Source organism: Salmo salar, chromosome 06 (genome assembly GCF_965601325.2).
Source record: "Salmo salar chromosome 06, fSalSal1, whole genome shotgun sequence".
Lineage (NCBI taxonomy): Eukaryota > Metazoa > Chordata > Actinopteri > Salmoniformes > Salmonidae > Salmo > Salmo salar.
In genome coordinates, this window is record NC_138296.1 from 40,745,106 (window position 1) to 40,771,653 (window position 26,548).

A 26,548-nucleotide genomic window follows, 5' to 3' on the forward strand; every position below is an offset into this window, starting at 1 on the left:
ACTCACATTCCACATTCCAGATACGCTCACATAAGCATTTATACTGTACTCATACCAGGAAATACACATTAAACAATAAATCTCATTTGATTTGTTGCGACTACTTTGATACTAACACTACATGTCCTGTCATCATTTTGCAGAGGTCACATTTGATCTCACCAACGTTTTTTTAATCATATCAAATTGTTTGCCTTCTTTGTTTGTGTGTGTGTGTGTGGGGGGGGGGGGGGGGGGGGGGGGGGGGGGGGGGGCACGTGCGTGTGTGTGCGTATCTGTGTGTGTGTGTGTTTGCATGGGCGTGCATGTCTGTGTGTGTTGCCGTATCAGTGTGAGAAAGACAGAGATAGGGAGAGCTACAGTATACAGAGAAATTCAGGCTTCAAAAATACCAAGTCAATTTAGTCAATGTTTCCAAGTGCCCTACTTTCCCTGAAACGGGCAAGAGCATAAACAGGCGCTGACGAGAGTCATGAGATTAGAGGGAGGGAGAGGACGAGCGAGGGGAGAGACAGAAATTGAAATGAGCAGAGAGAGACTCCTTTCTTGCTGATGGAACAGAACAGAAAACTGGGCATGAACTAAGTATGCCCTGAGAACAAAATCAATTCAGGTCAAACTTTTGATGTTTGTTTTTACAGATTCAGCTGGTGAGGCTCCAGTGGCTAATGCAAGAGATTTAATGCTGAAAAAGTTCATCCCCAGTTCCCACAAATGAATGACCTAGAAAGTAAAGATTTAGCAGACGGGGAGACACACGGAATCAGAGACCCCTCATTGTGGGCAGTATGTCATCGCTGGCAGCATGTCACTTTCCTCTTACCACAAGCAAACAGAAACTGCAAAGGGTGTCAGAAAAATAGCTCGGCCATCACTATTAACTTCCAAACAGAAATGTTAGTACACCAATAGCAAGACGTCTTGTAGGCGAATAGAAAGAAAGTTCACAACAACATGAAATATGCATTGGTTTTCTCAGTGTCGATCCCAGTGTGCATTTGGTCATTGCTTTGATTGTGTTTAATGTGGTGAATGTACTATCCTGGGTTGAGTGTATGGGAGCAAGAGGAGGGGGAAGGGGGATGAGGGGAGACAGTGGTCAGCTGAAATCTCTTTATCGTCAGCTGACGAGTAGAGGGGGAGAGAAAGAATGAAAGAGGAGGGAGGGAGAGACAGAGAGAGGGAACAGAGAGGGGAAAATAAATGGAAAAAGAGTGGGAGAGAAAGAAAGGGCGAGAGTGTCTGTAAACCCTAAATCGAGAACCTCTGTGAGTGTTCACAAACGATTCCTAATAAGGCTGTAACTGGCAGCCTCCAAACTTTCTCTCCTGGAATAAGCTGCCTGGAAACTTTCCCCTTCTAACTCTTCTCCTCCTCAGAATATTAGAACCAGAAACAAACAAAAGATGTACTATCGAGCAGGAAGATGTACTATCGAGCAGGAAGATGTACTATCGAGCAGGAAGATGTACTATCGAGCAGGAAGATGTACTATCGAGCAGGAAGATGTACTATCGAGCAGGAAGATGTACTATCGAGCAGGAAGATGTACTATCGAGCAGGAAGATGTACTATCGAGCAGAAAGATGTACTATCGAGCAGAAAGATGTACTATCGAGCAGGAAGATGTACTATCGAGCAGGAAGATGTACTATCGAGCAGGAAGATGTACTATCGAGCAGGAAGATGTACTATCGAGCAGAAAGATGTACTATCGAGCAGAAAGATGTACTATCGAGCAGAAAGATGTACTATCGAGCAGAAAGATGTACTATCGAGCAGGAAGAACATAAGCAGGCAGAAAAGCAGAGAAATGGCTAATTGAGGCTAAATATATTACACAGAGAGATTCTTAGGGACATACACAAGATGTTAGATATAGCCAACCCACCATATGACCATCCTACAATATGACCAATTAAACTCTCAGGCCATCCCAACAAAGAAGCAGTATATTGACCAATACAAACCCAGCTTATGCTACTCTGCCCTCGTCAGAAAGAGAGACTCTTCAACTACAAGGGTTGTCATTGTGACCCTACACTCTTAGAAACAAGGGTTCCAAAGGGGTTCTTCGGCTGTCCACATAGGAGAACCCTTTTGGGTTCCAGGTATAACCCTTTTGGGTTCCATGTAGAACCCTCTGTGGAAAGGGTTCTGCCTGGAATGACCTTCTGTAGCCAAAAATGGTTCTTCAACGGGTTTCCCTATGGGGACAACCGAAGAACCCTTTAAGGTTCTAGATTTCACCTTTGTTTCACTGGCCTTTCCCCTGCTGGTGTATCTATGGTATCCCCCTTTGTGTACAATGTATTGTCAAATATCTTACAGTGGGTTGCTCCATTAGGAGTAGTTCTTCTGACTGTGTAGTGGAAGTGTTTGATAGGTTTGTATGACTGTGTCTTTCTCTCTCCCCAGGTGAGGTTTTGTGGGTAAACGTGTGACATCATGGCTCAGGTGCTGCACATGGACCCCAGCTTCCCAGGAGGTATGGTCCTAACTCCACTCTTTCTATTTCTTAACATCATAATACTGAATCATCTCCCACAAACTATCATGTGAGTGAAAAATCTATTTCTCATGTAGGGACTGTTTCCCAGACAAAGATTAAGACTAAAAAGTCATTTCACTGGAGTTTCTCCATTGGGCATGCTTGTCAGTCCAGGATTTAACCTAATCTGCCTTGGCCTAAAGTGTTTAACATCCAAAATAACTTAGATCAACCTAAGGTCTTTAGATATCTTAAACCAATCAAGGTCTGGCTATAACCTACTACTTTATTTATCAAACTTTGTTTCTACCTAATTTGTGTAGCTACTATTAGAGTGCATACCCAAGCATTCAGTATCCCCGAGAGATAATGCTATTTTCTGAAGTCTGAGTCCGAGATTAGATGGTAGATTTCCGCTTGTTTTAACTCTATTTCCTGTTCCCTGCAGGGAAGCTTACCCCGGCCGCTCCCCCTTCCCTGCACGGGAAGGAGCAGGAGGCGCCCTACTCTGTGGAGACCCCCTACGGCTACCGTCTGGACCTAGACTTCCTCAAGTATGTCAACGACATTGAGAAGGGCAACACCATCAAGAAGGTGCCCGGTCAGCGCCGGCCCCGCTACGGGTCTCTCCCCCGGGGGTACGGCTACACAGGCTCCTGGTGGACCTCCACAGAGTCCCTGTGCTCCAACACCAGCCAGGACAGCCGCCAATCATCCTTCTCCTACTGCGCCCCGGGCTACCACCCACACAGCTCCCACTCCCAGAGGCCCAGCTTCAGTATGGCCCGGGTGGAGAAGACCCTGCTGGACGCCCGCAGGAAGTTGGAGGAAGAGAAAGAAGGGGCCCCCAGGAGGTTCTCTAGCACACTGGGTAGCATGCACAACAGCATGGCCGGATCCACCACCTCCCTGAGCAGCGCCCATAGCTACAACCGCACCCATGGAGGAGGAACGGGCTCCTTCACCCCCATGAGTTCCGGCCTGTCCACGCCCGTGTCGCCCACCCCGGCCCACCTGCAGCATGTGAGAGAGCAGATGGCGGTGGCTCTCAGGAAGATCCGGGAGCTGGAGGAGCAGGTGAAGACCATCCCCGTGCTCCAGGTGAAGATCTCTGTGCTACAGGAGGAGAAGAGGCAGCTAAGCGTACAGCTGAAGAGCCAGAAGTTTCTGGGACACACCCTTGGCTTCGGCAGAGTGGGCCGGCCCCGAGGGGAGCTCTACATCGACATCCCAGAAGAGGAGGTGAGCTCTGGAGCTGGAGCCACCACCAGGGTTGCAGCAGGGCCTCTGTCTCCCACCACCCCCACCAGTCCTGAGGACTCCAGGCCGCAGGCAGACTCAGGCTGTGAGATTGAGGACACGGTGATTGTGGGTGGAGCGCGGCCGGCTGGGCAGAGGGAAGTGCGTACCATTGGGGTGGGACCAGAGGAGGCGAGGGGCAGCCAGCAGGTGGATGTGGGCATTGGGGTGAAGGAGCAGGACCTGGGGCTGGTGCCGGAGACAGAGGCCCTGAAGAGCCAGGTGGGCCAGCTGGAGGGCCAGCTGAAGAGGATGATGCAGGAGCTGCAGGCTGCCCAGCAGCAGGGGCAGGCAGCTCAGAGGGAGAGGCAGGCTCTGGCCCCCCAGGCAAACCCCTCGGTCAGGGCCACCAGTCTGAGCTGGCAGGAGCAGCAGGGACGCAGCCTGCAAACGGTAGTCAGCTTTACCCAGCAGCCCCATCTCCGGGCGCAGAGAACTGTGGGAATCCAGGTGTACACGCTGGAGCAACCAGCCACTGTGGTGGGGGTGGGCACGTTGCTCCGAGCAGAGGGGTGCAGCTCCCCCTCCCTCCCTCCAGGTGGTACAGTCCTGGAGGGAACCCAAAGAGGACATGCACAGGCCCTGGGCCCAGAGGGTAGGTCTGACTTCAGTGATAAGTTACAAGTGATATTAAATTAAGTAGGTTTAAATGGGGCGGCAGGTAATCTAGTGGTCAAGAGCGTTGGGTCAGTAACCTAAAGGTCACTGGTTCAAATCCCCAAGCCCACTAGGTGAAAGATGATGTCGATGTGCCCCTGAGCAAGGCACTTACCCTTATATGCTCCTGTAAAATGTACCAATGTTTTCTATAACAATTAGTTGTTAGGTTGAAAAACCATGTGTTTTCTTTGATTGTTGATCCCTTCCATTTTTTGTCCTCTTCCTTTCCATTCCTGCAGATGCAGCTGTTGAGCTGCCCATCGCCATCTCCTCCAAACAGGTCCGAGACGTGCTAAGAAGTGAGCTGTCCACCTCTGTGCCTGTCACTAATCCTGCCATCGCCATTGATACCATTGGAAATCAGATGGCTTTGCTGTATTTGAAGGAAGGAGAGACACCCCAGCACACTGCCATAAACACCATCCATTATCAAGAACACCCATCAAAGCCAGGTAGCTATGGATCGTACGACTCCTTACCTTAACCCTCCCACTAACTGTCCCTGACGTAACATAACATTGTGGCAACATTGGGTGTTCTCTCCAGCTGCAGCAGCCTCTCCCCAGACTGCCCTGAGGTCCATTATGAAACATAAGGCAGAAGGAGAACCTGGCTCTCCATCCACCAAGAAGAACCTGCAGTTCACTGGAGTCAATGGAGGGTACGTGTGTTATTGATAGTGTATGACATTGCTTATGTGTAACAGTGTTTTCATGTTACACTACAGAGATGGTGAGTTGACGTGTGTGATAGATCAGTCCTGTCCTGCAGGTATGAGTCCACCTCCTCAGACGACAGTAGCAGTGAGAGTTCAGAGGAGAGTGATGCCAGTGAATATCATGAGACCACAGAGAAACTCCCAGAAGCACCAGAGTCTGCAGCGGGACAGCACCAGCGAGCAGCAGCAGTCCCAGTCTCTTCCACAAGGCTAGAGCATGCCACCCCGCTCCCAGCCACTACCGTCCAACCACCAGCCTGCGAACCTGCCTCTGAGCGGAGCACCAGCCAGTCAGCAACCATCAGCATAGGACTGCAGCATGCAGCCACCTCATCACCAGCCGTGAACACTGCCGTGCAGCAATGTGCCTCTGACTCTGCCCCCACTGAGACTACCTACCCGTCTCCAGCCAATGACTGTGTCCGTCAGGGGAGTATTGTCCAATCATCGGTCCCAGACCCCATCCCTCAGGAGTGTACCTCCATAAATACTAGCACTGAACCCACTACACCTGAGCAGTGCCCCATCCAATCAGCAGCTACCTGTTCTGCACCCCCCAAGCCACCCAGATGCCAACCAGAAGCCACTAACCCGGAAGTAAAGCAGGGTGTCACCCAATCAAATACCACTGGTGTCACCGTTCAGCTAGATGCCATCAAATCACAAACTTCTGACCTCGCCCCTCAGCATTGGGCCACCCAATCGTCAGCTACTGAACAAAGCTCCCAGCAGAGGATAGTCCAATCATCAGCCTCGACACCAGCACCTGGAAACGCCCCAAGTGCTACTGGAGCAGCCAATCAAGAAACCAGGTAAACCAGCACAACCATTTAAAAACTCAAATCAGTAGATCTGTCATTCCATGAATGATCTCAAGTGCAGTATGATATTGTGTATGTATGTGTTTGAATTTGCTGTGTTTTCTATCATCTCTGTCAGACTGGAGTTCAGTGAGAGCCTGATGTCATCTCTCCATGCCCTGCAGAAAGCCCTGGGTGAACCCAATGCTTTCAGCCAGCAAGCAGCGGTATGCTATTCTCTTTTACTCTGCCCACCATGCCAGTTTACATGACTTCATCTGTGACTTGTCATTTCATATAGTCACTTTCTACATGATTGTGTTCATGTAACCGACGGGGATTTGAACTCGGGTCTCCTGCACTTTACAATACTGGGTTATCCCATTAAGCTAAGGCTGTTAGGCCTACATTCATCTGTATATCATAAACAGTGTGAGTTACTTTGACCAGTCCTGTCTGGTTGTTAGTCTGAGACCGGTGTCTGTGTTTTCCCTCCCCAGAGGACAGCCTACACCACGGTGCTCCAGGAGTGGCTTCGGGTGTCCTGTCACAAGGCAGCTGACACTGCCATGGTCAGGGCCTATATGGATACCTTCTCCTCCGTCTCCCCACAGCTGCTGAAGTTTGTGGTCAATATGGCCGACGGCAACGGCAACACGGCCCTGCACTACACCGTCTCCCACTCCAACTTCCCTGTGGTCAAGCTGCTGCTGGACACTGGTGAGTGACTGGGGGATGTGTGTGTTTACAGACAAGAGAATAGTGGTTTACTTTTATGGTGGACAAGTAAGTGTTTGGTTTGTTTGTACAGTACATGGATTAGCACTGTATGAATGTGTATATCTAACACAGACTTGTGGTCTGACATGGATACAATTGACTGTCTGTATAACCTTTATGTACTGCATGACTGTTAGTGGAATGGCTTAGGAATATAATTCCCATAATAAACGTGTCCTGGTCTCTCTCTCCCTGTCAGGCCTGTGCAACGCTGACAAGCAGAACAAGGCCGGGTACACAGCCATCATGCTGACAGCTCTGGCTGCCTTCCACTCTGACAGTGACCTTCACACCGTCCTGCAGCTGCTGCGCACAGGGGACGTGAACGCCAAAGCCAGCCAGGTACACTATGCCCCCTACTGGACAGCAGGCCTCCCTGCACAGAGCCAAGCTCAGGCAGACCAATGACGTCCCTCCCAAACCCCTGACATAATGGCTATTTCAGCTACTTCAGTTAGATGGCTCCTTTGCGTGTATGTTGCTGATAGCTCCACATTGTATCTATGTTCTGATGGAATTAAAATTCTCAAGTGGTTATGTTGGGCCAGGACATGTCTTTCTTGCCTCCAATGGTTTTGTAATTTTGAGAAAGAAAAGCTGACTGTTGGTGTTAGGCCAGCTCTTATAACTACTGCCTGGAGTTTTTCCAGGTCAGAAGGTCACACGGTCAGGAGACTGGTAAAACTCGTGGCCTTCCTAACGGGTAATTGTTGTATGTTGTTAGGCGGGTCAGACGGCGTTGATGCTGGCAGTGAGTCACGGGCGAGGGGACATGGTCCGGGCGCTGCTCTCCTGCGGGGCACAGGTCAACATCCGCGACGACGACGGCTCCACGGCGCTCATGTGTGCCTGCGAGCACGGCCACGTCGACATCGTGCGTCAGCTGCTGTCTGTGCCAGGCTGTGATGTCACCCTCACTGATAACGTGAGTCAACAAACCTACTCCCAAACTTCTAGGATTTTACATAGCATTTTACTTAGTCGTTTTCCCACCCCGTTTTCTCTACTCTCTGTCTAACAGTATCTGTGAGTTTGTCTCCCACGTCAATGCAGTGTCTTTGACTGTTTGTTTTTGACTTTCTCTTCTGTCTCTCTAATTTGCTCTCGGCGGTGCAGCTCTGTGAACCAGCTCCCAACCCTGTCTCTCATCCTTCCCTCAGCCTGACCTACTTTGTCTTGTCTTTCTCACCCTGTCTCTCTTTGGCAACCAACCTATGGTTATCTCTCTCTCCACTAGGATGGCAGTTCAGCCCTGTCCATAGCCCTGGAGGCCAGTCAGAATGACATCGCTGTGCTTCTCTACGCTCACCTCAACTTCGCCAAGCCTCCTTCCCCTGTAAGTGTTGTCAAACAGAGAATTTCCGTTAACATTTGAACAAAAACAAACACACAACACACACACTCACTTGTGGGTGCATCAGGTGGTGATTTACAATATTGTTTTACCCTCAAGGTATCACCAAAGTCTCCTCTTTTGGGATCCTCTCCACCCTCTGGTGAAACAAAGTGACCACACAGTTAGATACCTTTTGGCGAATTTAGCAGCACCGCTTCAACCAGCTCCTCAACCATTCCACCACAAGTGTTGATATCTGTGTATATATGTGTGTGTGTGTTCGTGTATGTGTGTGTCAGTCTGTCTGTGTGTATTTGTGTGTGAGAGAGTGATTGTAATGGTATTTTCCTCTTCTCTCTGTCTGTTCTCTCTGTATGTACTGTATGTGCACGTCGGCATGAAACCCAGCACTTGACACAATCCTAACGCGTCTTTTCTTTAAACAAAAAGGAATTCATTGTGATGCTATACTCACATATAGTTCTTCACGCACAAGCGTCTGTTTTTTTGTTACAGTGTTGGTTGAAATCAATCTCAGAAAATATTCACATGACAGAATAAGCAGTTCCCATTGTAACAGCTCGGCACACAATCTCAAATCAGCAATAATCCCACTTACATTCATTTTGTGTTTTTTATTGCCACTAGATAAGCAATATTGTATTACTTTACTGTAGTTCATTATTGTAGCTTATTTTTTGTTCATATGCATTTGTTACTTATTACTGTACAAGCAATATATGTCATTCTATATGTCATTCTATATGTCATTGATAATCGATTAGTTGCAATGACACAGTAGGAATATGTTGTCTCATCCCAATCATTTATGAAACGTATAAAGTCACCCATATCACTGTAGAATTATGAATTCACCCATATCATTCGAAAACTACCAAATCACCCATTTCATTCTGAAATACACATATCTCTCTGAAGTGTCCTTTATCGATTGTATCAGTCAGCTGATTGGTGCTAAAACAATTCTGATACAGGACTCCAGTTTAATTCTGCACAATAGGTCGAGATTTCTACACAACCTTTATTTACCCTAGAGTATTTTTGATAGTGTCTTTTTATTCAATCCACATTTCGCAGAGGTAACGGTATGGATCTCCAACACTGTTAACAGATGACAGACTTTACACACAGCATTGCTACTTTAGATGTCAGACAGCTAGCTGTGACGAGGCCTACAGCACCCTTACCAGGATGCTGTTGTTTGAAATGATGGTCTTAGTGGCTAACTTCCAACCACATTTTAGTCATGGTAACAGTTAACCATTTTTTCTGAATTTTTATCCAAAGATCTTCCCCTCATAACAACTATTTTGTTACACTGTATGTTGTGGTGACTCAGTTTGAGTGTAAAGATAATATGTATTGACCAGACAGATCATTCTCAACAAAAGATTTGGTAACAGCAACAATTATCGTTGAGGTCAATAACAGTTGTAATGTTCATGAGAAGGCAACTAGAAACGATAGCTTCTCTAACTCTCCGATAAAGGTACTACATTTCTGAAATGAAAGATTGTTTATTTTCTTGAATAAAGGTTTTATGAGTGGTTTTACTGAGGGAAGGAGAGACGTGGGGTGTTTGGGTACTGTCTAGGGTGTGTAAGGTGGTAGGCAAGGTTAAACTTCCTGTTCAGTGGTCACCCTTTTTGGATTGGTTGGTAACTAGAAAGTGACAGAATGGACTATGGATCTAATGAAGAATTTGCATTGTAATATAGGTATACCAAAATTATAATAATATATGACATGATTCTACAGTAGTGATGCATAAAATTATAATTTAAAAAAGATTGAAGTCCAGAATACAAAAATACACTGAGCATACCAAACATTAAGGACACCTTCCTAATGTGGAGTTGCCTCACCCTCTGAACGGCACACATACACAATCCACGTCTCTATTGTCTCAAGGCCTAAAAATCCTTCCTTAACCTGTCTCCTCCCCTTCATCTACATTGATTGAAGTGGTTTTACAAGTGATGTCAATAAGGGATCATAGCTTTCAGCAGGATTCACCTGGTCAGTCTATCATGGAAAGAGCAGGTGTTCTTAATCTTTTGTATGCTCATTGGTGTCTCAATCTGGAATACCTGGGATAGAATAAAGTAATCCTTCTAACCCCCCCCCCCTTAAAAGATTTAGATGCACTATTGTAAAGTGATTGTTCCACTGGATATTATAAGGTGAATGCACCAATTTGTAAGTCGCTCTGGATAAGAGCGTCTGCTAAATGACTTAAATGTAAATGTGAATTTGGATTTCTCTTTTTACATCAATTTTTTCCCCCCACCTTTAAAATAGGATTTCCTGAGCAATTGGATTTTATAACGTTTTATATTTGTTTTACTTTCTTTTTTATACATTTATATTTGTATTACTTGTTCACAACTATAGGTTTACCTACTCGCACATTTGTTTTTGTTTTTTGACTTCTGTAAAATGCTCCGTTTGTATTTTTCCCCATTTAGTTTTATGGGTTTTTGGAAGAAAATAATAAATCAGCCTTCATCGTAAATCGTCTCTGTGTGTGTTTCTAGTAACAGTAGAAACTGGACCAATCTCTCTGATTATGCTAAGGCCTTCTTGAATCTTCAATACATCGTGGATGATAATGTAAGTATAATAAATTCCAAGACAATGTTCCTCTGCCCTTACGTAGGCTATTAGACTAATCCGTGAAACTAATAATTATAATAATAAGAGCAGACTATTAGACTACTCTGCAGTGGGTATTGAACAGGACCTTGCACGCAATTAACGTTTGGCAAGGTGTTTGAATAGAGCGTTTCTCGAGCCAGCTGTAGCCTAATTGTGGATGATTTGACCAACAGAGCGCGCTGTTGCATTTAGTGTAGTCGTAGATTTCTTGGGCCCGCTGCGCACGCTGTCATGTCTGCAGCAGACCAGCAGAGGACACTTGTAGACTGAATTTGTGTTGGAGACCAAAATATTGTTGTCCCAATTTCCGTCAAAAACAACAAAAACAAAACCATCAAAAAAGCAGACTTCCACTTTGGCAAACAACCCAAATCCACTGCGCAATGCAATGCTTAGGCTGCCTATAAACCCCTTCTCAAAATCAAACTGCCTGCTGCCAATGCCATCAACATTCTAAACACTTGAATCTGGTCTATTAATCATTACCTCGTGCATTAAAAATGTTCCATTACGATTTCCAATTGTATGTGACACATAGACCAATTCTAAACTAAAGTTGTAAGTTGTTAACTTGTTCTTCTTACTTCAGCTATGTCACCGAAGAATATAGATTTTGCCTCAGAAGAATCAATCATATTTTACATTTTGACACAGTTGACCCCATTGAATGATTCGTTTTGATTGATTTTCTGGTCTATTGATATGTCGATTTTTAAAGAGTCATGTGAAATTACGAAATGTACCTTCATTGTGATACAAAAATGTTAAATAAATAAGTGAAACAGTAAAGCATTGATGAAATTCTAATTGTATGGCCCATGGTACGAACAGGATAATCACAATCAGCATGACTTTCTTACAAAAAGGTAAAATGTTCAAAATGTGCATATATATGCTATTAATAGCCAATTGACGTCAAACAAGGAAAGTGACTCTGATGTCTTAGGGCATACTATCACGGAAATATTATCTGAATCGAAGTACATACGTACAATGCCAGTGCCACGATAACTGAGCGACTAGGGTGGAACCAAAACACAGATAAAACCGACGCATGTTTCCTTTGAGATAAGCAGAGACAGAGATAGATGCCCTTATCAATGTGCACCCCACCTCTTGTTAGAGCACCAACTCGTCCAAATATGAGATCATTGCTAGACACGTTGAAATTCACATTCAATTCCTTTGTAATTGTGTGTTCGTTTTATAGGCCTATACACGTTACCAGTCAAACGTTTGGACACACCGACTCATTCAAGGGTTTTTCTTTATTTTTAATATTTTCAACATTGTAGAATACTAGTGAAGACATCAAAACTATGAAATAACTCACATGGAATCATCTAATAACCAAAAAAGTGTTAAACAAATCTACATATATTTTATATTTGAGATTCTTCATAGTAGCCACCCTTGGCCTTGATGACAGCTTTGCACACTCTTGGCATTCTCTCAACCAGCTTCATGTGGTAGTCACCCGGAATGCATGTCAATTAACAGGTGTGCCTTGTTAAAAGTGAATTTGTGGAATTCCTTTCCTTATTAATGTGTTTGAGCCAATCACTTGTGTTGTGGCAAGGTTGGGGTGATATACAGAAGATAGCCCTATTTGGTAAAAGATCAAGCCCATATTAAGGCAAGAACAACTCAAACTTTAAGACATGAAGCTCAGTCAATGTGGAAAATGTCAAGAACTTTGAAAGTTTCTTCAAGTGCAGTCGCAAAAACCATCAAGCGCTATGATGAAACTGGCTCTCATGAGGACCGCCACAGGAAAGGAACACCCAGAGTTACCTTTGCTGCAGAAAATAAGTTCATTAGAATTACTAGCCTCAGAAATTGCAGCCCAAATAAATGCTTCACAGAGTTCAAGTAACAGACACATCTCAACATTAACTGTTCAGAGGAGACTGCGTGAATCAGGCCTTCATGGTCGAATTGCTGCAAAGAAACCACTACTAAAGGACATCAAGAAGAAGAAGAGACTTGCTTGGGCCAAGAAGCATGAGCAATGGACATTAGACTGGTGGAAATCTGTCCGTTGGTCTTTGTGAGACGCAGACTAGGTGAACGGATGATCTCTGCATGTGTGGTTCCCACCATGAAGCATGGAGGAGGAGGTGCTTTGCTGGTGACACTGTTTGTGATTTATTTTGAAATTCAAGGCACACTTAACCAGCATGGCTACCACAGCATTCTGCAGCAATACGCCATCCCATATGGTTTGGGCTTAGTGGGACTATCATTTGTTTTTCAACAGGACGATGACCCAACACACCACCAGGCTGTGTAAAGGCTATTTTTCCAAGAAGGAGAGTGATGGAGTGCTGCATCAGATGACCTGGCCTCCAACAAATTGAGATGGATTGAGATGAGTTGGACCGCAGAGTGAAGGAAAAGCAGCCAACAAGTGCTCAGCATGTATGAGAACTCCTTCCTACGGTCGTGTATTAGAAAACAAGCACTGTTTTGATATAATTACTATAATAGCATAATACTGATGAATATAATGATTATTCCTTTGTTTAGAATTTGTTGCTGCATGTGACGTTTTACCAAATATCTCTCTTGTGACCCCAGCGTCAAAGAGAGGTTTCTCAATCTCACTTAGGCCAACGGCATAAGGGCAAGTTAAAGTAGGCTTGGCTACATTTTGTAATGGCTCCTGTTTTACTGCCCATCAAACAGAATAAAGTGAAGAGCATGGACGTGTGCTTAACATTATATTTTATTATTCATACAAAATGTCTTCTATAATAATTATATATATATATATATATATATATATATATATATATATATATATATATATATATATGTATATGTATGTGTATATATATATATATATATGTGTGTATATATATATGTATATATATATACACACACACACACATATATATATATATATATATATATATATATATATATATATATATATACATTTACGTCATTTATATATATATATATATATATATATATATGTATGTGTGTGTGTGTGTGTGTGTGTGTATATATATATGTGTGTGTGTGTATATATATATATGTGTGTGTGTGTATATATATATATATACTGCTCAAAAAAATAAAGGGAACACTTAAACAACACAATGTAACTCCAAGTCAATCACACTTCTGTGAAATCAAACTGTCCACTTAGGAAGCAACACTGATTGACAATACATTTCACATGCTGTTGTGCAAATGGAATAGACAACAGGTGGAAATTATAGGCAATTAGAAAGACTCCCCAAATAAAGGAGTGGTTCTGCAGGTGGGGACCACAGACCACTTCTCAGTTCCTATGCTTCCTGGCTGATGTTTTGGTCACTTTTGAATGCTGGCGGTGCTTTCACTCTAGTGGTAGCATGAGACGGAGTCTACAACCCACACAAGTGGCTCAGGTAGTGCAGCTCATCCAGGATGGCACATCAATGCGAGCTGTGGCAAGAAGGTTTGCTGTGTCTGTCAGCGTAGTGTCCAGAGCATGGAGGCGCTACCAGGAGACAGGCCAGTACATCAGGAGACGTGGAGGAGGCCGTAGGAGGGCAACAACCCAGCAGCAGGACCGCTACCTCCGCCTTTGTGCAAGGAGGAGCAGGAGAAGCACTGCCAGAGCCCTGCAAAATGACCTCCAGCAGGCCACAAATGTGCATGTGTCTGCTCAAACGGTCAGAAACAGACTCCATGAGGGTGGTATGAGGGCCCGACGTCCACAGGTGGGGGTTGTGCTTACAGCCCAACACCGTGCAGGACGTTTGGCATTTGCCAGAGAACACCAAGATTGGCAAATTCGCCACTGGCGCCCTGTGCTCTTCACAGATGAAAGCAGGTTCACACTGAGCACATGTGACAGACGTGACAGAGTCTGGAGACGCCGTGGAGAACGTTCTGCTGCCTGCAACATCCTCCAGCATGACCGGTTTGGCGGTGGGTCAGTCATGGTGTGGGGTGGCATTTCTTTGGGGGGCCGCACAGCCCTCCATGTGCTTGCCAGAGGTAGCCTGACTGCCATTAGGTACCGAGATGAGATCCTCAGACCCCTTGTGAGACCATATGCTGGTGTGGTTGGCCCTGGGTTCCTCCTAATGCACGACAATGCTAGACCTCATGTGGCTGGAGTGTGCCAGCAGTTCCTGCAAGAGGAAGGCATTGATGCTATGGACTGGCCCGCCCGTTTCCCAGGCCTGAATCCAATTGAGCACATCTGGGACATCATGTCTCGCTCCATCCACCAACGCCATGTTGCACCACAGACTGTCCAGGAGTTGGCGGATGCTTTAGTCCAGGTCTGGGAGGAGATCCCTCAGGAGACCATCCGCCACCTCATCAGGAGCATGCCCAGGCGTTGTAGGGAGGTCATACAGGCACGTGGAGGCCACACACACTACTGAGCCTCATTTTGACTTGTTTTAAGGACGTTACATCAAAGTTGGATCAGCCTGTAGTGTGGTTTTCCACTTTAATTTTGAGTGTGACTCCAAATCCAGACCTCCATGGGTTGATAAATTGGATTTCCATTGATTATTTTTTTGTGATTTTGTTGTCAGCACATTCAACTATGTAAAGAAAAAAGTATTTAATAAGATCATTTATTTCATTCAGATCTAGGATGTGTTGTTTAAGTGTTCCCTTGATATATGTGTGTGTGTGTGTGTGTGTGTGTGTGTGTGTGTGTGTGTGTGTGTGTGTGTGTGTGTGTGTGTGTGTGTGTGTGTGTGTGTGTGTGTGTGTGTGTGTGTGTGTATTTCACTATAGAACATGTCTTTAGCAGTACTGTCTGTCTAGCACAGAGACGACCACGGTCAGGAACCCAGCACAATCAATTTAATTCAATGAATCCATATAAATATAGCTATTAGGATGACAGTACAAAAAATATTACAGTAGCTAATGTTTAGTAGCTGCTGAGACAAAGTGTGCCCTCATCGTCAGTGAGATTTCTCTAACTGACGGAGCTGTTCTTCAGCACCACCAAGGTCACCCTGAGCATCGCTGTCTCTATGCTTCTACCTGACCGATTAGCGGAGCTGTCCTTTCAGCACCACATTTTCACAGTCTAAAGAGAATCCTTGTGTTGTCGTGGTATGGCCAAATGTTGACAAAGTACAAGCTTTAAATTGTGACACAGGCTTTGACCCTACTGACTATGCGTCCAGCTCTGAAGTTTTGTGGACTGCTGCTTTTCAATGGGAGTTCACCCATTTTCATTCAATATCCATATCTCCAGGAGCCAGGGGTCTTCAAAATGTTCTTGCCCAGGGACCCTGTCCCAGGTAAACCGGCGGCCGAAGGACCCCCACAGTAAGTTAGCGGGGGAAAAATCCACATCTTGTCTTATTATCAAGTGAATGATACACTATACTGTATATACAAAAGTACACTACATGGCCAAAAGTATGTGGACACTCCTTCAAATGAGTGGGTTCGGCTATTTCAGCCACACCCGTTGCTGACAGGTGTTTGAAATCGAGCACACAGCCATGCAACCTCCATAGACAAACATTTGCAGTAGAATGGTCTTACTGAAGAGCTCAGTGACTTTCAAAGTGGCACAGTCATAGGATGCCACCTTTTCAACAGGTCAGTTCGTCAAATTTCTGCTCTGGTAAAGCTGCCCTGGTCAACTGTAAGTGCTGTTTATTGTAAAGTGGAAAAGTCTAGGAGCAACAACGGCTCAGCCGCGAAGTGGTAGGCCACACAAGCTCACAGAACGGGACCACCTAGTGCTGAAGCGCATAACGTGTAAAAATCGTCTGTCCTTGGTTGCAACACTCACTCTGGAATTCCAAACTGCCTCTGGAAGCAACGTTAGCACAATAACTATTCGTCAGGAGTTTCATGAAATGGGTTTCCATGGCCGAGCAGCCGCACACAAGCCTAAGATCACCATGCGCAATGCCAAGCTTAGGCTGGAGTGGTGTAAAGCTTGCCGACTCTGGAGCAGTGGAAACGCGTTCTCTGGAGTGATGAATCACGCTTCACCATCTGGCAGTCCATCAGACTAATTTGGGTTTGGCAGATGCCAGGAAAACGCTACCTGTCCCAATGCATAAACTGTACAGTTTGGTGGAGGAGGAATAATGGTCTGGGGTTGTTTTTCATGGTTTGGGCTAGGCCCCTTAGTGACCTAGACAATTCTGTGCTTCCAACATTCGGGCAACAGTTTGGGGAAGGCCCTTTCCTGTTTCAGCATGATATTGCCCCCATGCACAAAGTGAGGTCCATACAGAAATGGTTTATTGAGATCGGTGTGGAAGAACTTGACTGGCCTGCACAGAGCCCTGACCTCAACCCCATTGAACACCTATGGGATGAATTGAAATGCCGAATGCGAGCCAGGCCTTATAGCCCAAATCAGTGCCCGACCTCACTAATGCTCTTGTGGCTGAATTGAAGCAAGTCCCCACAGCAATGTTCTAACATCTAGTGGAAAGCCTTCCCAGAAGAGTGGAGGCTGTTATTGCAGCAAAGGGGGAACAAACTCCATACTAATGCCCATGATCTGGGAATGAGGTGGAAGAGGAAGTGTAAACTCCAAACACATTTTCACTAAAAGCAGCTGTTTAGCTGGATAAACAAAGGTTGGCTATTAGCAGGTCCTTTTTCAAAGCATAGGTCAGATACTCCAGTAAGTGTTATTGGCTCAATATTAGGAGTTGAGAAATAAAGTTGACATCGTTAAAAAGAAGATATGCTCCTCTTTTCTACTGTCGTTATGTCATTCAACATTAGTTTATTCTGTTTTTGCCAGCGATATTCATAACATTCAAAATAAAATAATAACAAATATACCAAAAGAAAGAAGAAAATAATGGCTGAATAACTCTGCCATGCGCCCATGACTTATTTTATCTATACTTGGCTGTGTGCCATGAGTTGTAAACAACTAAGATGACACGCTATGACAAGAGATAACCAACGGGGTCTCTTTTGGAGGTGGTTTCTGGGCAGCAGCATTGTGCTTGGGCAGATCAGACAATACATTAAAAGGGACTCGAAACAGTGAGCTCTATTGAGTTGGTTGGCAGCAAGTCAAGAAGTTGAAGCAACAATGAATGAGTCTCTCCGCTAAGGACAAGGCAATTGTCCAGGCCTTTTTTGGCAAGGTTGCCGGCAGGGCAGAGGATGTTGGCAACGAGGCACTTTCCAGGTAATTACAATTATTGAATTATTTACTACAAGGAATTGATAAATACAAGTATTTAAGACCTTTGAATTACTTGTGAATGGTTGAGAATTCCTTAGCATACACGTGCGTAAAAATGGTACTCTCTTTTTCCAATTCATATCAAGTTAAAATAGTGGGGTCATATAGTACAACGATAAACATGCCCGCATAACCGACGTATGTTTTCAACCTCCCAGGACGCTGGTGGTGTACCCCCAGACCAAGACATATTTCTCCCACTGGAAGGACCTGAGCCTCGGCTCTGCCCCGGTCAGGAAGCACGGTGGGACCGTCATGGGAGGCGTCCTGGATGCCATTGAGAAGATTGACTACCTTAGTGCTGGTCTTCATACCCTCAGCGAGGTGCACCCCTTCGTGTTGTGAGTGGATCCTGCCAACTCCAAGGTTAGTAAATAGTAAAAATGCACTTGTTTTCTTTATCACTAGTAGCTTTTTTCCATTAGCATCCGTTGAAATTTGAATACTGTAATAGCTTAATGTATGGATTTCAATCTTCAGAAACATACTCGTGAAATATGCTTCTAATAATGTTTCTGCTCTCTCTTCACATCCCCAGATCTTCAACCACAACATGCTGGTGACGCTGGCCATGATGTTCCCTGATGACTTCACCCCTGAGGTGCACGTGGCCCACGGACAAGTTTGTGGCCCAGCTGGCCCTGGCTCTGTCTGAGAAGTACCGTTAAGCAATGAGCCAGACTTCCACTTGACAATCTTTGTAGAGTGCAAATTTAAATGAAAATATGCAATAAATGAATCCTGCCGATCGAATGTGAAACGTTGTTGTCCTGTTGTCCTGATTAATCGTAGGCTATATGTGTTTTAATGTTTAGTTACAATTGATAGACCTAGATTATTGATAATTACACAAATATATCCACTGTCCACAAAGTTGAAAACTTCCACTACTCCACTCTGGGTCCACATTGCCATTAATAGTAATAGCAATTATTATAGTAATAGGTAACCACCACCTTCATTATCATTATTATCATCATCATGATCATCATTATAATTATTAGGCTACCATTATTATATCACAATCATTATGACTGTACGTTTGTTTATGTGTAACTCTGTGTTGTTGTTTTTGTCGGCCTACCTGGTTAAATTAAGGTGAAATGAAAATAAAATAAAATAAATGATATGACCTTACATCCTGATATGATATAAGTCATTACTGGTTGTCTTCTGGATGCCTACATTACCAGTATTTAGACCAGGTTATTATTTCATGAAATAATCAATAAGCCAGAAGCACTGGTCTTGGATCAGATTTCTCACCCAAACTTTACATGAGAATGGCCCAGCTCTTATAGAGATGACTGCAGTAGGTCATGTATAAGTTAGTTTGCACCATTTAATATTATACGACTTCATACACCAATCATTATTTAAATAATTGCTCAAACTTGCACTTGCTTGAAAAAACATAGGCACACACATCATGATATCGTAATTGTCATATTATTCAATAAAATACTATAATAAAACAAATGTATTGTGAATGAAAACATTATTTATCATCATAAAATGTAGATTAATAAAAGGAAAATAAATTAATATAAAAAAATCATAATAATCAATGTTTTATTAGGCCTAAATAAAATAAAACAAAAGGCAGGCAACATATTTCCTTTTTCGGCTTTTGGCAGAACTTTTTTCTTAATTTGACTTATTGAAAACAAAAGTATGAATTATTTGTCTATACATCAGCAGTGACAGGGACATTAAACTGTCCACATTTCCACCAACGCCACTTAAATAATTTCAAATATGAATTGGTAATAAATAATGATGGTCATTAATGAATGAGCATAAAAGGCACATGAGAACTATCGTCACTGTCTTGGTGATTTGTTCCTTTCGGTCGTTGTAATTTACAGGAGACTATGAATGGGCTGGCGTGGTACTGCAATGAATTTCTACAAAACATTGTTAACCCAGCCCTCTCAAAACAGCTAAACCAATAGTTGGCTTTTGGTGTGGAGACAAAACGCGTATATAAGCTGTCCCTTCAGTAGCATGAACAGTACATGTCATATTGAGTGATACCTCACAAACGTCAATATGGTTCAGTGGACAGACTTCGAGCGCCAAACAATCCAGAGCATCTTCGGGAAGATGGACTACGATGACGTGGGCCCCGCGGCTCTTTCCAGGTCTTTTCTCTTTTTCATACCTCCTTAAAAATGGGCCTACATTTACATTGAACCTCGTGCATATTATATGATTAATGCAGTCACTCATAATCCCATTATTCACTTACAGGTGTCTGATCGTGTACCCCTGGACCCAGAGGTATTTTGGTAACTTCGGAAACCTGTCCAACGCCGCTGCCATCCAGGGAAACCCCAAGGTCGCCGCTCACGGAAAGACTGTCCTGCACGGACTGGTCCGGGCTGTCAAGAACATGGATGACATCAAGGCCACCTTCACAGAGCTTAGCGTGCTGCACTCCGAGAAATTGCGCGTGGATCCCGACAATTTCCGGGTAAATTAGTTATCATTTTATACTTCACAAGGTCATATTCTACTCTCAATACTCTGCCAGAATGCATTTTTTTACATGTCCGTTTTCTTTTTTCTTTTGCAGCTGCTGGCTGACTGCTTGACTATTGTCGTTGCTGCAAGAATGGGTGCTGACTTCACCGCCGACGTCCAGGGGGCTTTCCAGAAGTTCCTTGCCATCGTGGTGTGCTCCCTGTGCAGACAGTACCACTAGAGCGTTCGTTGCCTGCGTCAAAATAAACAGAGCAACATCCGGCGCCCTTCATTGCATGTATCAAAACAGATGTATCAATTCTGAAGGAAAAATAAAGTGCTAAATCGAAAATATATTTTTCATCGCTTTCATTATGTGTTCGTCTGTCAACATGTATACCCTACATTAACATCTATTTTCAACAAACGAAAGGTCCACGTCAATAGGCCTACATATTTTTTGTGGTTTAATATAAGTCTAGAAGTTGTGCAACTTATTTCTACTGGTAGGCCTCCAAAGCACCCAATTCTCTGTCCAACCAAAAGCACACATATTGTCCTAAAATACATTTCACACATATGAACTGTGACAACATACATGAGGGGTAAATTCCATAAATAGCGTTAGAATGACAAACCAAATAAATATGTAGGTTACAGCAGCCAAGAGGGAGGTAAATGGATGTTTCTTCCCTGTCTTCTCTCTGGCTAATGATGAAGAACTGTAGGCTACATGTGTGCACTGGGGAGGCCGCTTGGAGGCTTGAGAAGTTAAGAGCATCAGAACGTATATAAAATAACATCTAAATTAACTGATGTTAATTAATGTTCATAAAACTCCACCGAACTGCTATTGCGCATTGGAACCCAGAACGATATGTGAACACTTGGTCACAGCAACGCCGAGGACACCCAAACCAGAGTGGCCACCGCAAAGCCCAGGAGCCTGACCCTCCCTGGAAGTTGCCGTAGCCCTGCTTAAGATATTTAGCCTGTATTGGCTATTGGTTTGGACGCAGGGCATAGGGTGGCGCACAATTGGCCCAGCGTCGTCCGGGTTAGGGGAGGGTTTGGCCGGGGTAGGCCGTCATTGTAAAATAATAATTTGTTATTAACTGACTTGCCTAGTTAAATAAAGGTTAAATGTTCTAGCTTGGTAGGTTATGTCGTGGTGGGGAAATTGAAATGTATATTGGGCCAAGTTGGAAGTAATAATGCATTTAGATTATAGTTTATTGAGATGCATAAATACACCACACCAAAAGCATGATTTTATGGCTGTTTTAAAACGAACTTCCTGCAATTCTACATAGTAATGATTTATGATCACTATTTGATCAATTGATTTATTGATTAAATCTTTGCAAATAAATTATATGAATTGATTATTTACCCCTCTGTTTTATTTTATTCTGTAATAGGGTATATTGTAACCATGTGTTCTAGCTAATCAAATACAAAGTTTATTTAGCGCTGTCCTTTTGGAACCATGAAGGGCACTCCGATCGTTTACAATAACACTCATCAAGATATATTGTCTAAGCCTAATAGTACTAATAATCACTTATTATTATTATTACAAATAGAACATCATCCCCTCTCACAATGGTGCTCGTTTAGTAAAGTTAGATCGAAACTGAATCAATGTCTCGTAAGATCACATAACGATTCATTATTAGTTTACATAACAGAAGCGAATATAATAGCATAGCATAATAGGCCTATAGGCTAATGTTACTGTTCCACCAAAAACACCTCATCATTTCTAATGAGATGTTAGAATGGTTCATTTAAAAAAAAAGCATCGTGCGCCAAAAACTCAACAGCATATATGCTTTGATTGAAACAAAATACAAGGAAGGCTAATAATCTGTTAACACCATCTGCTCTAAACAGTCATTCAACAAGATCGAAATGCATAGACCATTCCCATGAAACTGCTTGAGATCTATCACATTATTGGAATACACACGCAGTTTCGCCGTTAAAACATGAATAACTATCATTCACGATTGACAGTGATGACGGCCTATTTTGAAATTAGGTATGCCTAACTTTGTGTTTGAGGGTATTACAAATATAAAATGTTCTTGAGACAATATGTGTGGGCATAAGCAGACGTTGCAATTGGAAGATGCGTGTTATAACAGGGCTCTCCAACCCTGTTCCTTTGCGTCATGTTTAATTAATGCACAGTGCTAAGGCTGGCTGTTTTCGTCACACGGTTGCTCACATTGCAAAACCCGCTGTCCCTTTAAATAAAAACGATCAAGATAAACAGTAGATGATGTCGGTATTTTTATTCCATGATTCATATCATACAACACGTGCACATTTATGATCAACACAGAAAACCGAGAGCATTTATCTTCTCGCCATTTAACGATACTTCTCGGAAAGCGCCAGGGCCAACTTGGCGAGGAACTTGTCCACAGACACGTGCACCTCAGGGGTAAAGTCGTCAGGGAACATCATGGCCAGCACCACCAGGATGTTGTGGTTGATGATCTGCAGATGTAGAGGGAATGGAGTTATTATTATCAAGCGTTTTAGGCCTAGTCCATATGCGAAAGATAGTGTTTCTGAAGATTCAATTGGAACCTTCACAAAATACATACATAGGACTCACATTTGGACACGGTTGCCGCTGTGATATTTTGAGAAAGGGTGAATCGTTTTATTGACTCGGTAAGTTATTTAGTCACCTTGAAGTTGGCGGGATCCACACGCAGCGTGAAGGCGTGCAGCTCGCTGAGGGCCAGAAGACCACCGGTCAGGTCGTCGATCTTGGTCACGGCATCAAGGACGCCTCCCATGACGGTCAGACCGTGCTTCTTGACGGGAGCAGAGCCGGGTCTCAGGTCCGTCCAGTGGGAGAAGTAGGTCTTGGTCTGGGGGTACACCACCAGGGTCCTAGAAATAAAAACATGTGATTATGTATTATGATTTAACGTGGGTAAATGCACCGCATAACTCTGTTACAAAACAATCCGTTCAATATATAAAGATGTCGTTACCTAGAGAGAGCCTCATTTCCGATGTCCTCTGCTTTGCCAGCCACCTTTCCAAAAAAGGCTTTCACGATCTTTTTGTCCTTGGCTGTGAGACTCATTCTAGCGGTTTCTATGACATAAGATACTGCTGGTGCCATAAGAGTGGACACTGGAAGTATTTATGTGGTCTCTAAAGATCTCTTTGGCTTAGCTCCGCCTTCAACTGGAAGTCATTGGATGTACACAAGATAGAGTTTGGTGATAACCATTAGTTATGTACCATCAATATATTGCTATTTGATTATGATCAATCACAAATGTTACCCTTTACGCACGGATATACTTGTTATGACGATAGTGCTGAAAAACGGAACAATCATGTTTCAAACTGTCATGAATCTAAAGGCTACATTATGCATGATGCAAGAATGTCTTTTATTCTTCTTCTAATATAATGAATACTGTAAGCTGGACGTTTCATGCACAAGGAATGGTCTTTGGAATATGTCTGATTGCTATTCTTTTGGCTATTTAGGCGATCATTTGTTTTATTGACTCGTTCATTGATTCATTCGTTGATGTAATCATTAATGAATTAATTGGATAATACATTCATTCAGTAAATATGCCTACTACAATGACCGAAGTCATCCTAGAAGGTATTTCTCATTAATCTGACCATGTTTTGTCGAGGGTGGTACCAAACAAATGATGATGGACATCTCGTTGGCAAAGGTTGAGTGCCAAGATTGCTGTCTTATCTCTGCAACAGCAAGGCAAGAATGACACCGCACCCCCTTCCGGTAAGGTGTGTTGAAGGTTGATTGATATACATTTTCTCCGTAGGTCAATAGTTATGGTTAGGCCAGGTCTATTGTTTAAGTCACATTGACATTTACATTTTAGTCATTTAGCAGACGCTCTTATCCAGAGCGACTTACAGTAGTGAATGCATACATTTCATACATTTTTCACATGCTGCTGTCATGCTGCTGAACCTCTATAGTCCTTACCACGTCGTGCGATGTCACTCAGATTTCCCTAAAAAGAGGTAAATGCATATGTGTGTGCTTTGCATGAGGGTATATCCGGCATACGCTTTGTTCACCAATATCTAGTCTGATGTCGCAGTAGCAGCTTATAGAGAGCATGTCACCGTTTGTCAGGTGCGTGGACAAAATCGGAGTAATACGTTTTGTCAAGAAGAATGTTGATTGTTTGGGTAAGCTAATACACCCTGCATGATACATGTATAATTGAAGTATATCTCACTTGCTTTTCAAAGGGTGGCGCTGGTCAAGCTACTGTGTAGGCTACTCTGACCTCGGCACCTCCACTTCTCTCGACCAGAGAGATAGAGGAAAGCTGAGCCAATGATTATTATGTTCACAATATTTTTTTTAGCCTTTTTATTTCCTATCCCATAGCATAACGCGATTAGCCTATTTCGTCACCAAATGCAACCAGTAAAATAGCCTATATCTGCATTTTTATTGAAAACATAGGCCTACTTACAGGATTTGCATGAATCCAGCACCATGCCTAATGATAACGCTACACACTTCCTAATGTGTTGTAATGATATGTTATAATAATGTTAAAGTCCTCTTGGGTCGTTTTGTTTAAATAGTGCCATTGCGTAATTCAGGTGCTTTTTTCCGAACATTAAGCACGTTGCTCTTCAAAACCCATTTGGAATGCCAACGTTCAGCTACAGTACCAGTAAAAGGTTTGGACACACCTACTCATTCCAGGGTTTTTCTTTATTTTTTTTATGTTGTTATAAAGGGCACAAGGCGAGACCCAGATGCAGACACAGGAGGCAGATAGTTAGAGTCTTTGTAGTTTATTTATATCCAAAAGGAGTAGGCAACAGAATGGTCGTGGACAGGCCAAAGGTCAAAACCAGATTCTGAGTCCAAGAGGTAAAGAGTGGCAGACAGGCTCGATGTCAGGGCAAGCAGAAGGGTCAGGTAGGTGGGTATGGAGTCCAGAAAAAACAGGCAAGAATCAAAACCGGGAAGACTAGAAGAAGAGAATAGAAAACAGGAGCACGGGGAAAAACACGCTGGTTGACTTGAAAACATACAAGACGAACTGGCACAGAGAGACAGGAAACACAGGGATAAATACACTGGGGAAAATAAGCGACACCTGGAGGAGGTGGGGACAATCACAAGAACAGGTGAAACAAATCAGGGCGTGACAGTTGTAGAATAATAGTGGAGACATCAAAACTATGAAATAACACAAATGGAATCATGTAGTAACCAAAAACCTGTTAAACAAATCAACAGACATCTCAACATTAACTGTTCAGAAGACACTGCGTGAATCAGGCCTTCATGGTTGAATTGCTGCAAAGAAACCACTACTAAAGGACACCAATAAGAAGAAGAGACATGATTGGGCCAAGAAACACGAGCAATGGACATTAGACCGTGGAAATCTGTCCTTTGGTCTGATGAGTCAAAATGTGAGATTTTTGGTTCCAACCGCCATGTCTTTGTGAGACGCAGAGTAGGTGAACACATGATCTCTACATCTGTGGTTCCCACCGTGAAGCATGGAGGAGGAGGTGTGATGGTGTGGGGGTGCTTTGCTGGTGACACTGTCAGTGATTTATTTAGACTTCAAGGCACGCTTAACCAGCATGGCTACTACAGCATTCTGCAGCGATACTCCATCCCATCTGTTTTGCGCTTAGTGGGAGTACCATTTGTTTTTCAACAGTACAATGACCCAACACACCTCCAGGCTGTGTAAGGGCTATTTGACCAAGAAGGAGAGTGATGGAGTGCTGCGTCAGATGACCTGGCCTCCACAATCACCCGACCTCAACACAATTGAGATGGTTTGGGATGAGTTGGATCGCAGAGTGAATGAAAAGCAGCCAACAAGTGCTCAGCACATGTGGGAACTCCTTCAAGACTGTTGGAAAAGCATTCCAGGTGAAGCTGGTTGAGAGAATGCCAAGAGTGTTGAAACCTGTCATCAAGGCAAACGTGGCTCTTTGAAGAATCTAAAATCTAAAATATATTTTGATTTGATTAACACTTTTTTGTTACTACATGATTCCATGTGTGTTAATTCATAGTTTTGATGTAGAAAATAATTTC

The 26,548-nt window shown here is 43.6% G+C and overlaps 3 protein-coding genes and 1 pseudogene across 5 annotated transcripts in view; 3 read left to right on the top strand and 1 right to left on the bottom strand.

Moving 5' to 3' along the window:
* Positions 1-13,471, top strand: part of LOC106607385 (KN motif and ankyrin repeat domain-containing protein 2) — a 29,898-nt gene extending 16,427 nt beyond the window's left edge. The window contains exons 3-13 of one of the 2 annotated variants that reach the window (XM_082976581.1): positions 2,419-2,488; positions 2,940-4,385; positions 4,690-4,902; positions 4,997-5,111; positions 5,222-5,980; positions 6,108-6,195; positions 6,469-6,688; positions 6,948-7,090; positions 7,473-7,673; positions 7,986-8,084; positions 13,024-13,471. In XM_082976581.1, coding sequence (XP_082832707.1) covers positions 2,449-2,488; positions 2,940-4,385; positions 4,690-4,902; positions 4,997-5,111; positions 5,222-5,980; positions 6,108-6,195; positions 6,469-6,688; positions 6,948-7,090; positions 7,473-7,673; positions 7,986-8,084; positions 13,024-13,056 — 3,357 coding nt within the window. In that variant the 5' untranslated portion in view covers positions 2,419-2,448 and the 3' untranslated portion in view covers positions 13,057-13,471. Of the gene's footprint in view, positions 1-2,418; positions 2,489-2,939; positions 4,386-4,689; positions 4,903-4,996; positions 5,112-5,221; positions 5,981-6,107; positions 6,196-6,468; positions 6,689-6,947; positions 7,091-7,472; positions 7,674-7,985; positions 8,085-8,201; positions 10,621-13,023 lie in introns of those variants that run through there. The other variant, XM_014204301.3, reaches the window with a different exon arrangement.
* Positions 13,472-17,695: 4,224 nt separating this feature from the next.
* LOC106607382 (hemoglobin embryonic subunit alpha-like) lies at positions 17,696-18,730 on the top strand (annotated as a pseudogene). The gene is made up of 3 exons (XR_014392670.1): positions 17,696-17,913; positions 18,129-18,336; positions 18,509-18,730. The product of XR_014392670.1 is annotated as a hemoglobin embryonic subunit alpha-like (transcript).
* A 1,227-nt stretch (positions 18,731-19,957) lies between these two features.
* LOC106607377 (hemoglobin subunit beta) lies at positions 19,958-20,788 on the top strand. The gene is made up of 3 exons (XM_014204294.3): positions 19,958-20,114; positions 20,224-20,446; positions 20,549-20,788. The coding sequence occupies exons 1-3, from the start codon at positions 20,023-20,025 to the stop codon at positions 20,675-20,677; spliced, it is 444 nt and encodes a 147-aa protein (XP_014059769.2). The 5' UTR covers positions 19,958-20,022; the 3' UTR covers positions 20,678-20,788.
* Positions 20,789-22,749: 1,961 nt separating this feature from the next.
* hbae (Hemoglobin embryonic subunit alpha) lies at positions 22,750-23,582 on the bottom strand. Its single transcript, NM_001140924.1, is given in 3 exon segments — positions 22,750-22,944; positions 23,142-23,349; positions 23,454-23,582. Coding segments are annotated over 3 exon segments (432 nt in total). The 5' UTR covers positions 23,549-23,582; the 3' UTR covers positions 22,750-22,815.
* Between the last annotated feature and the right edge of the window lie 2,966 nt (positions 23,583-26,548).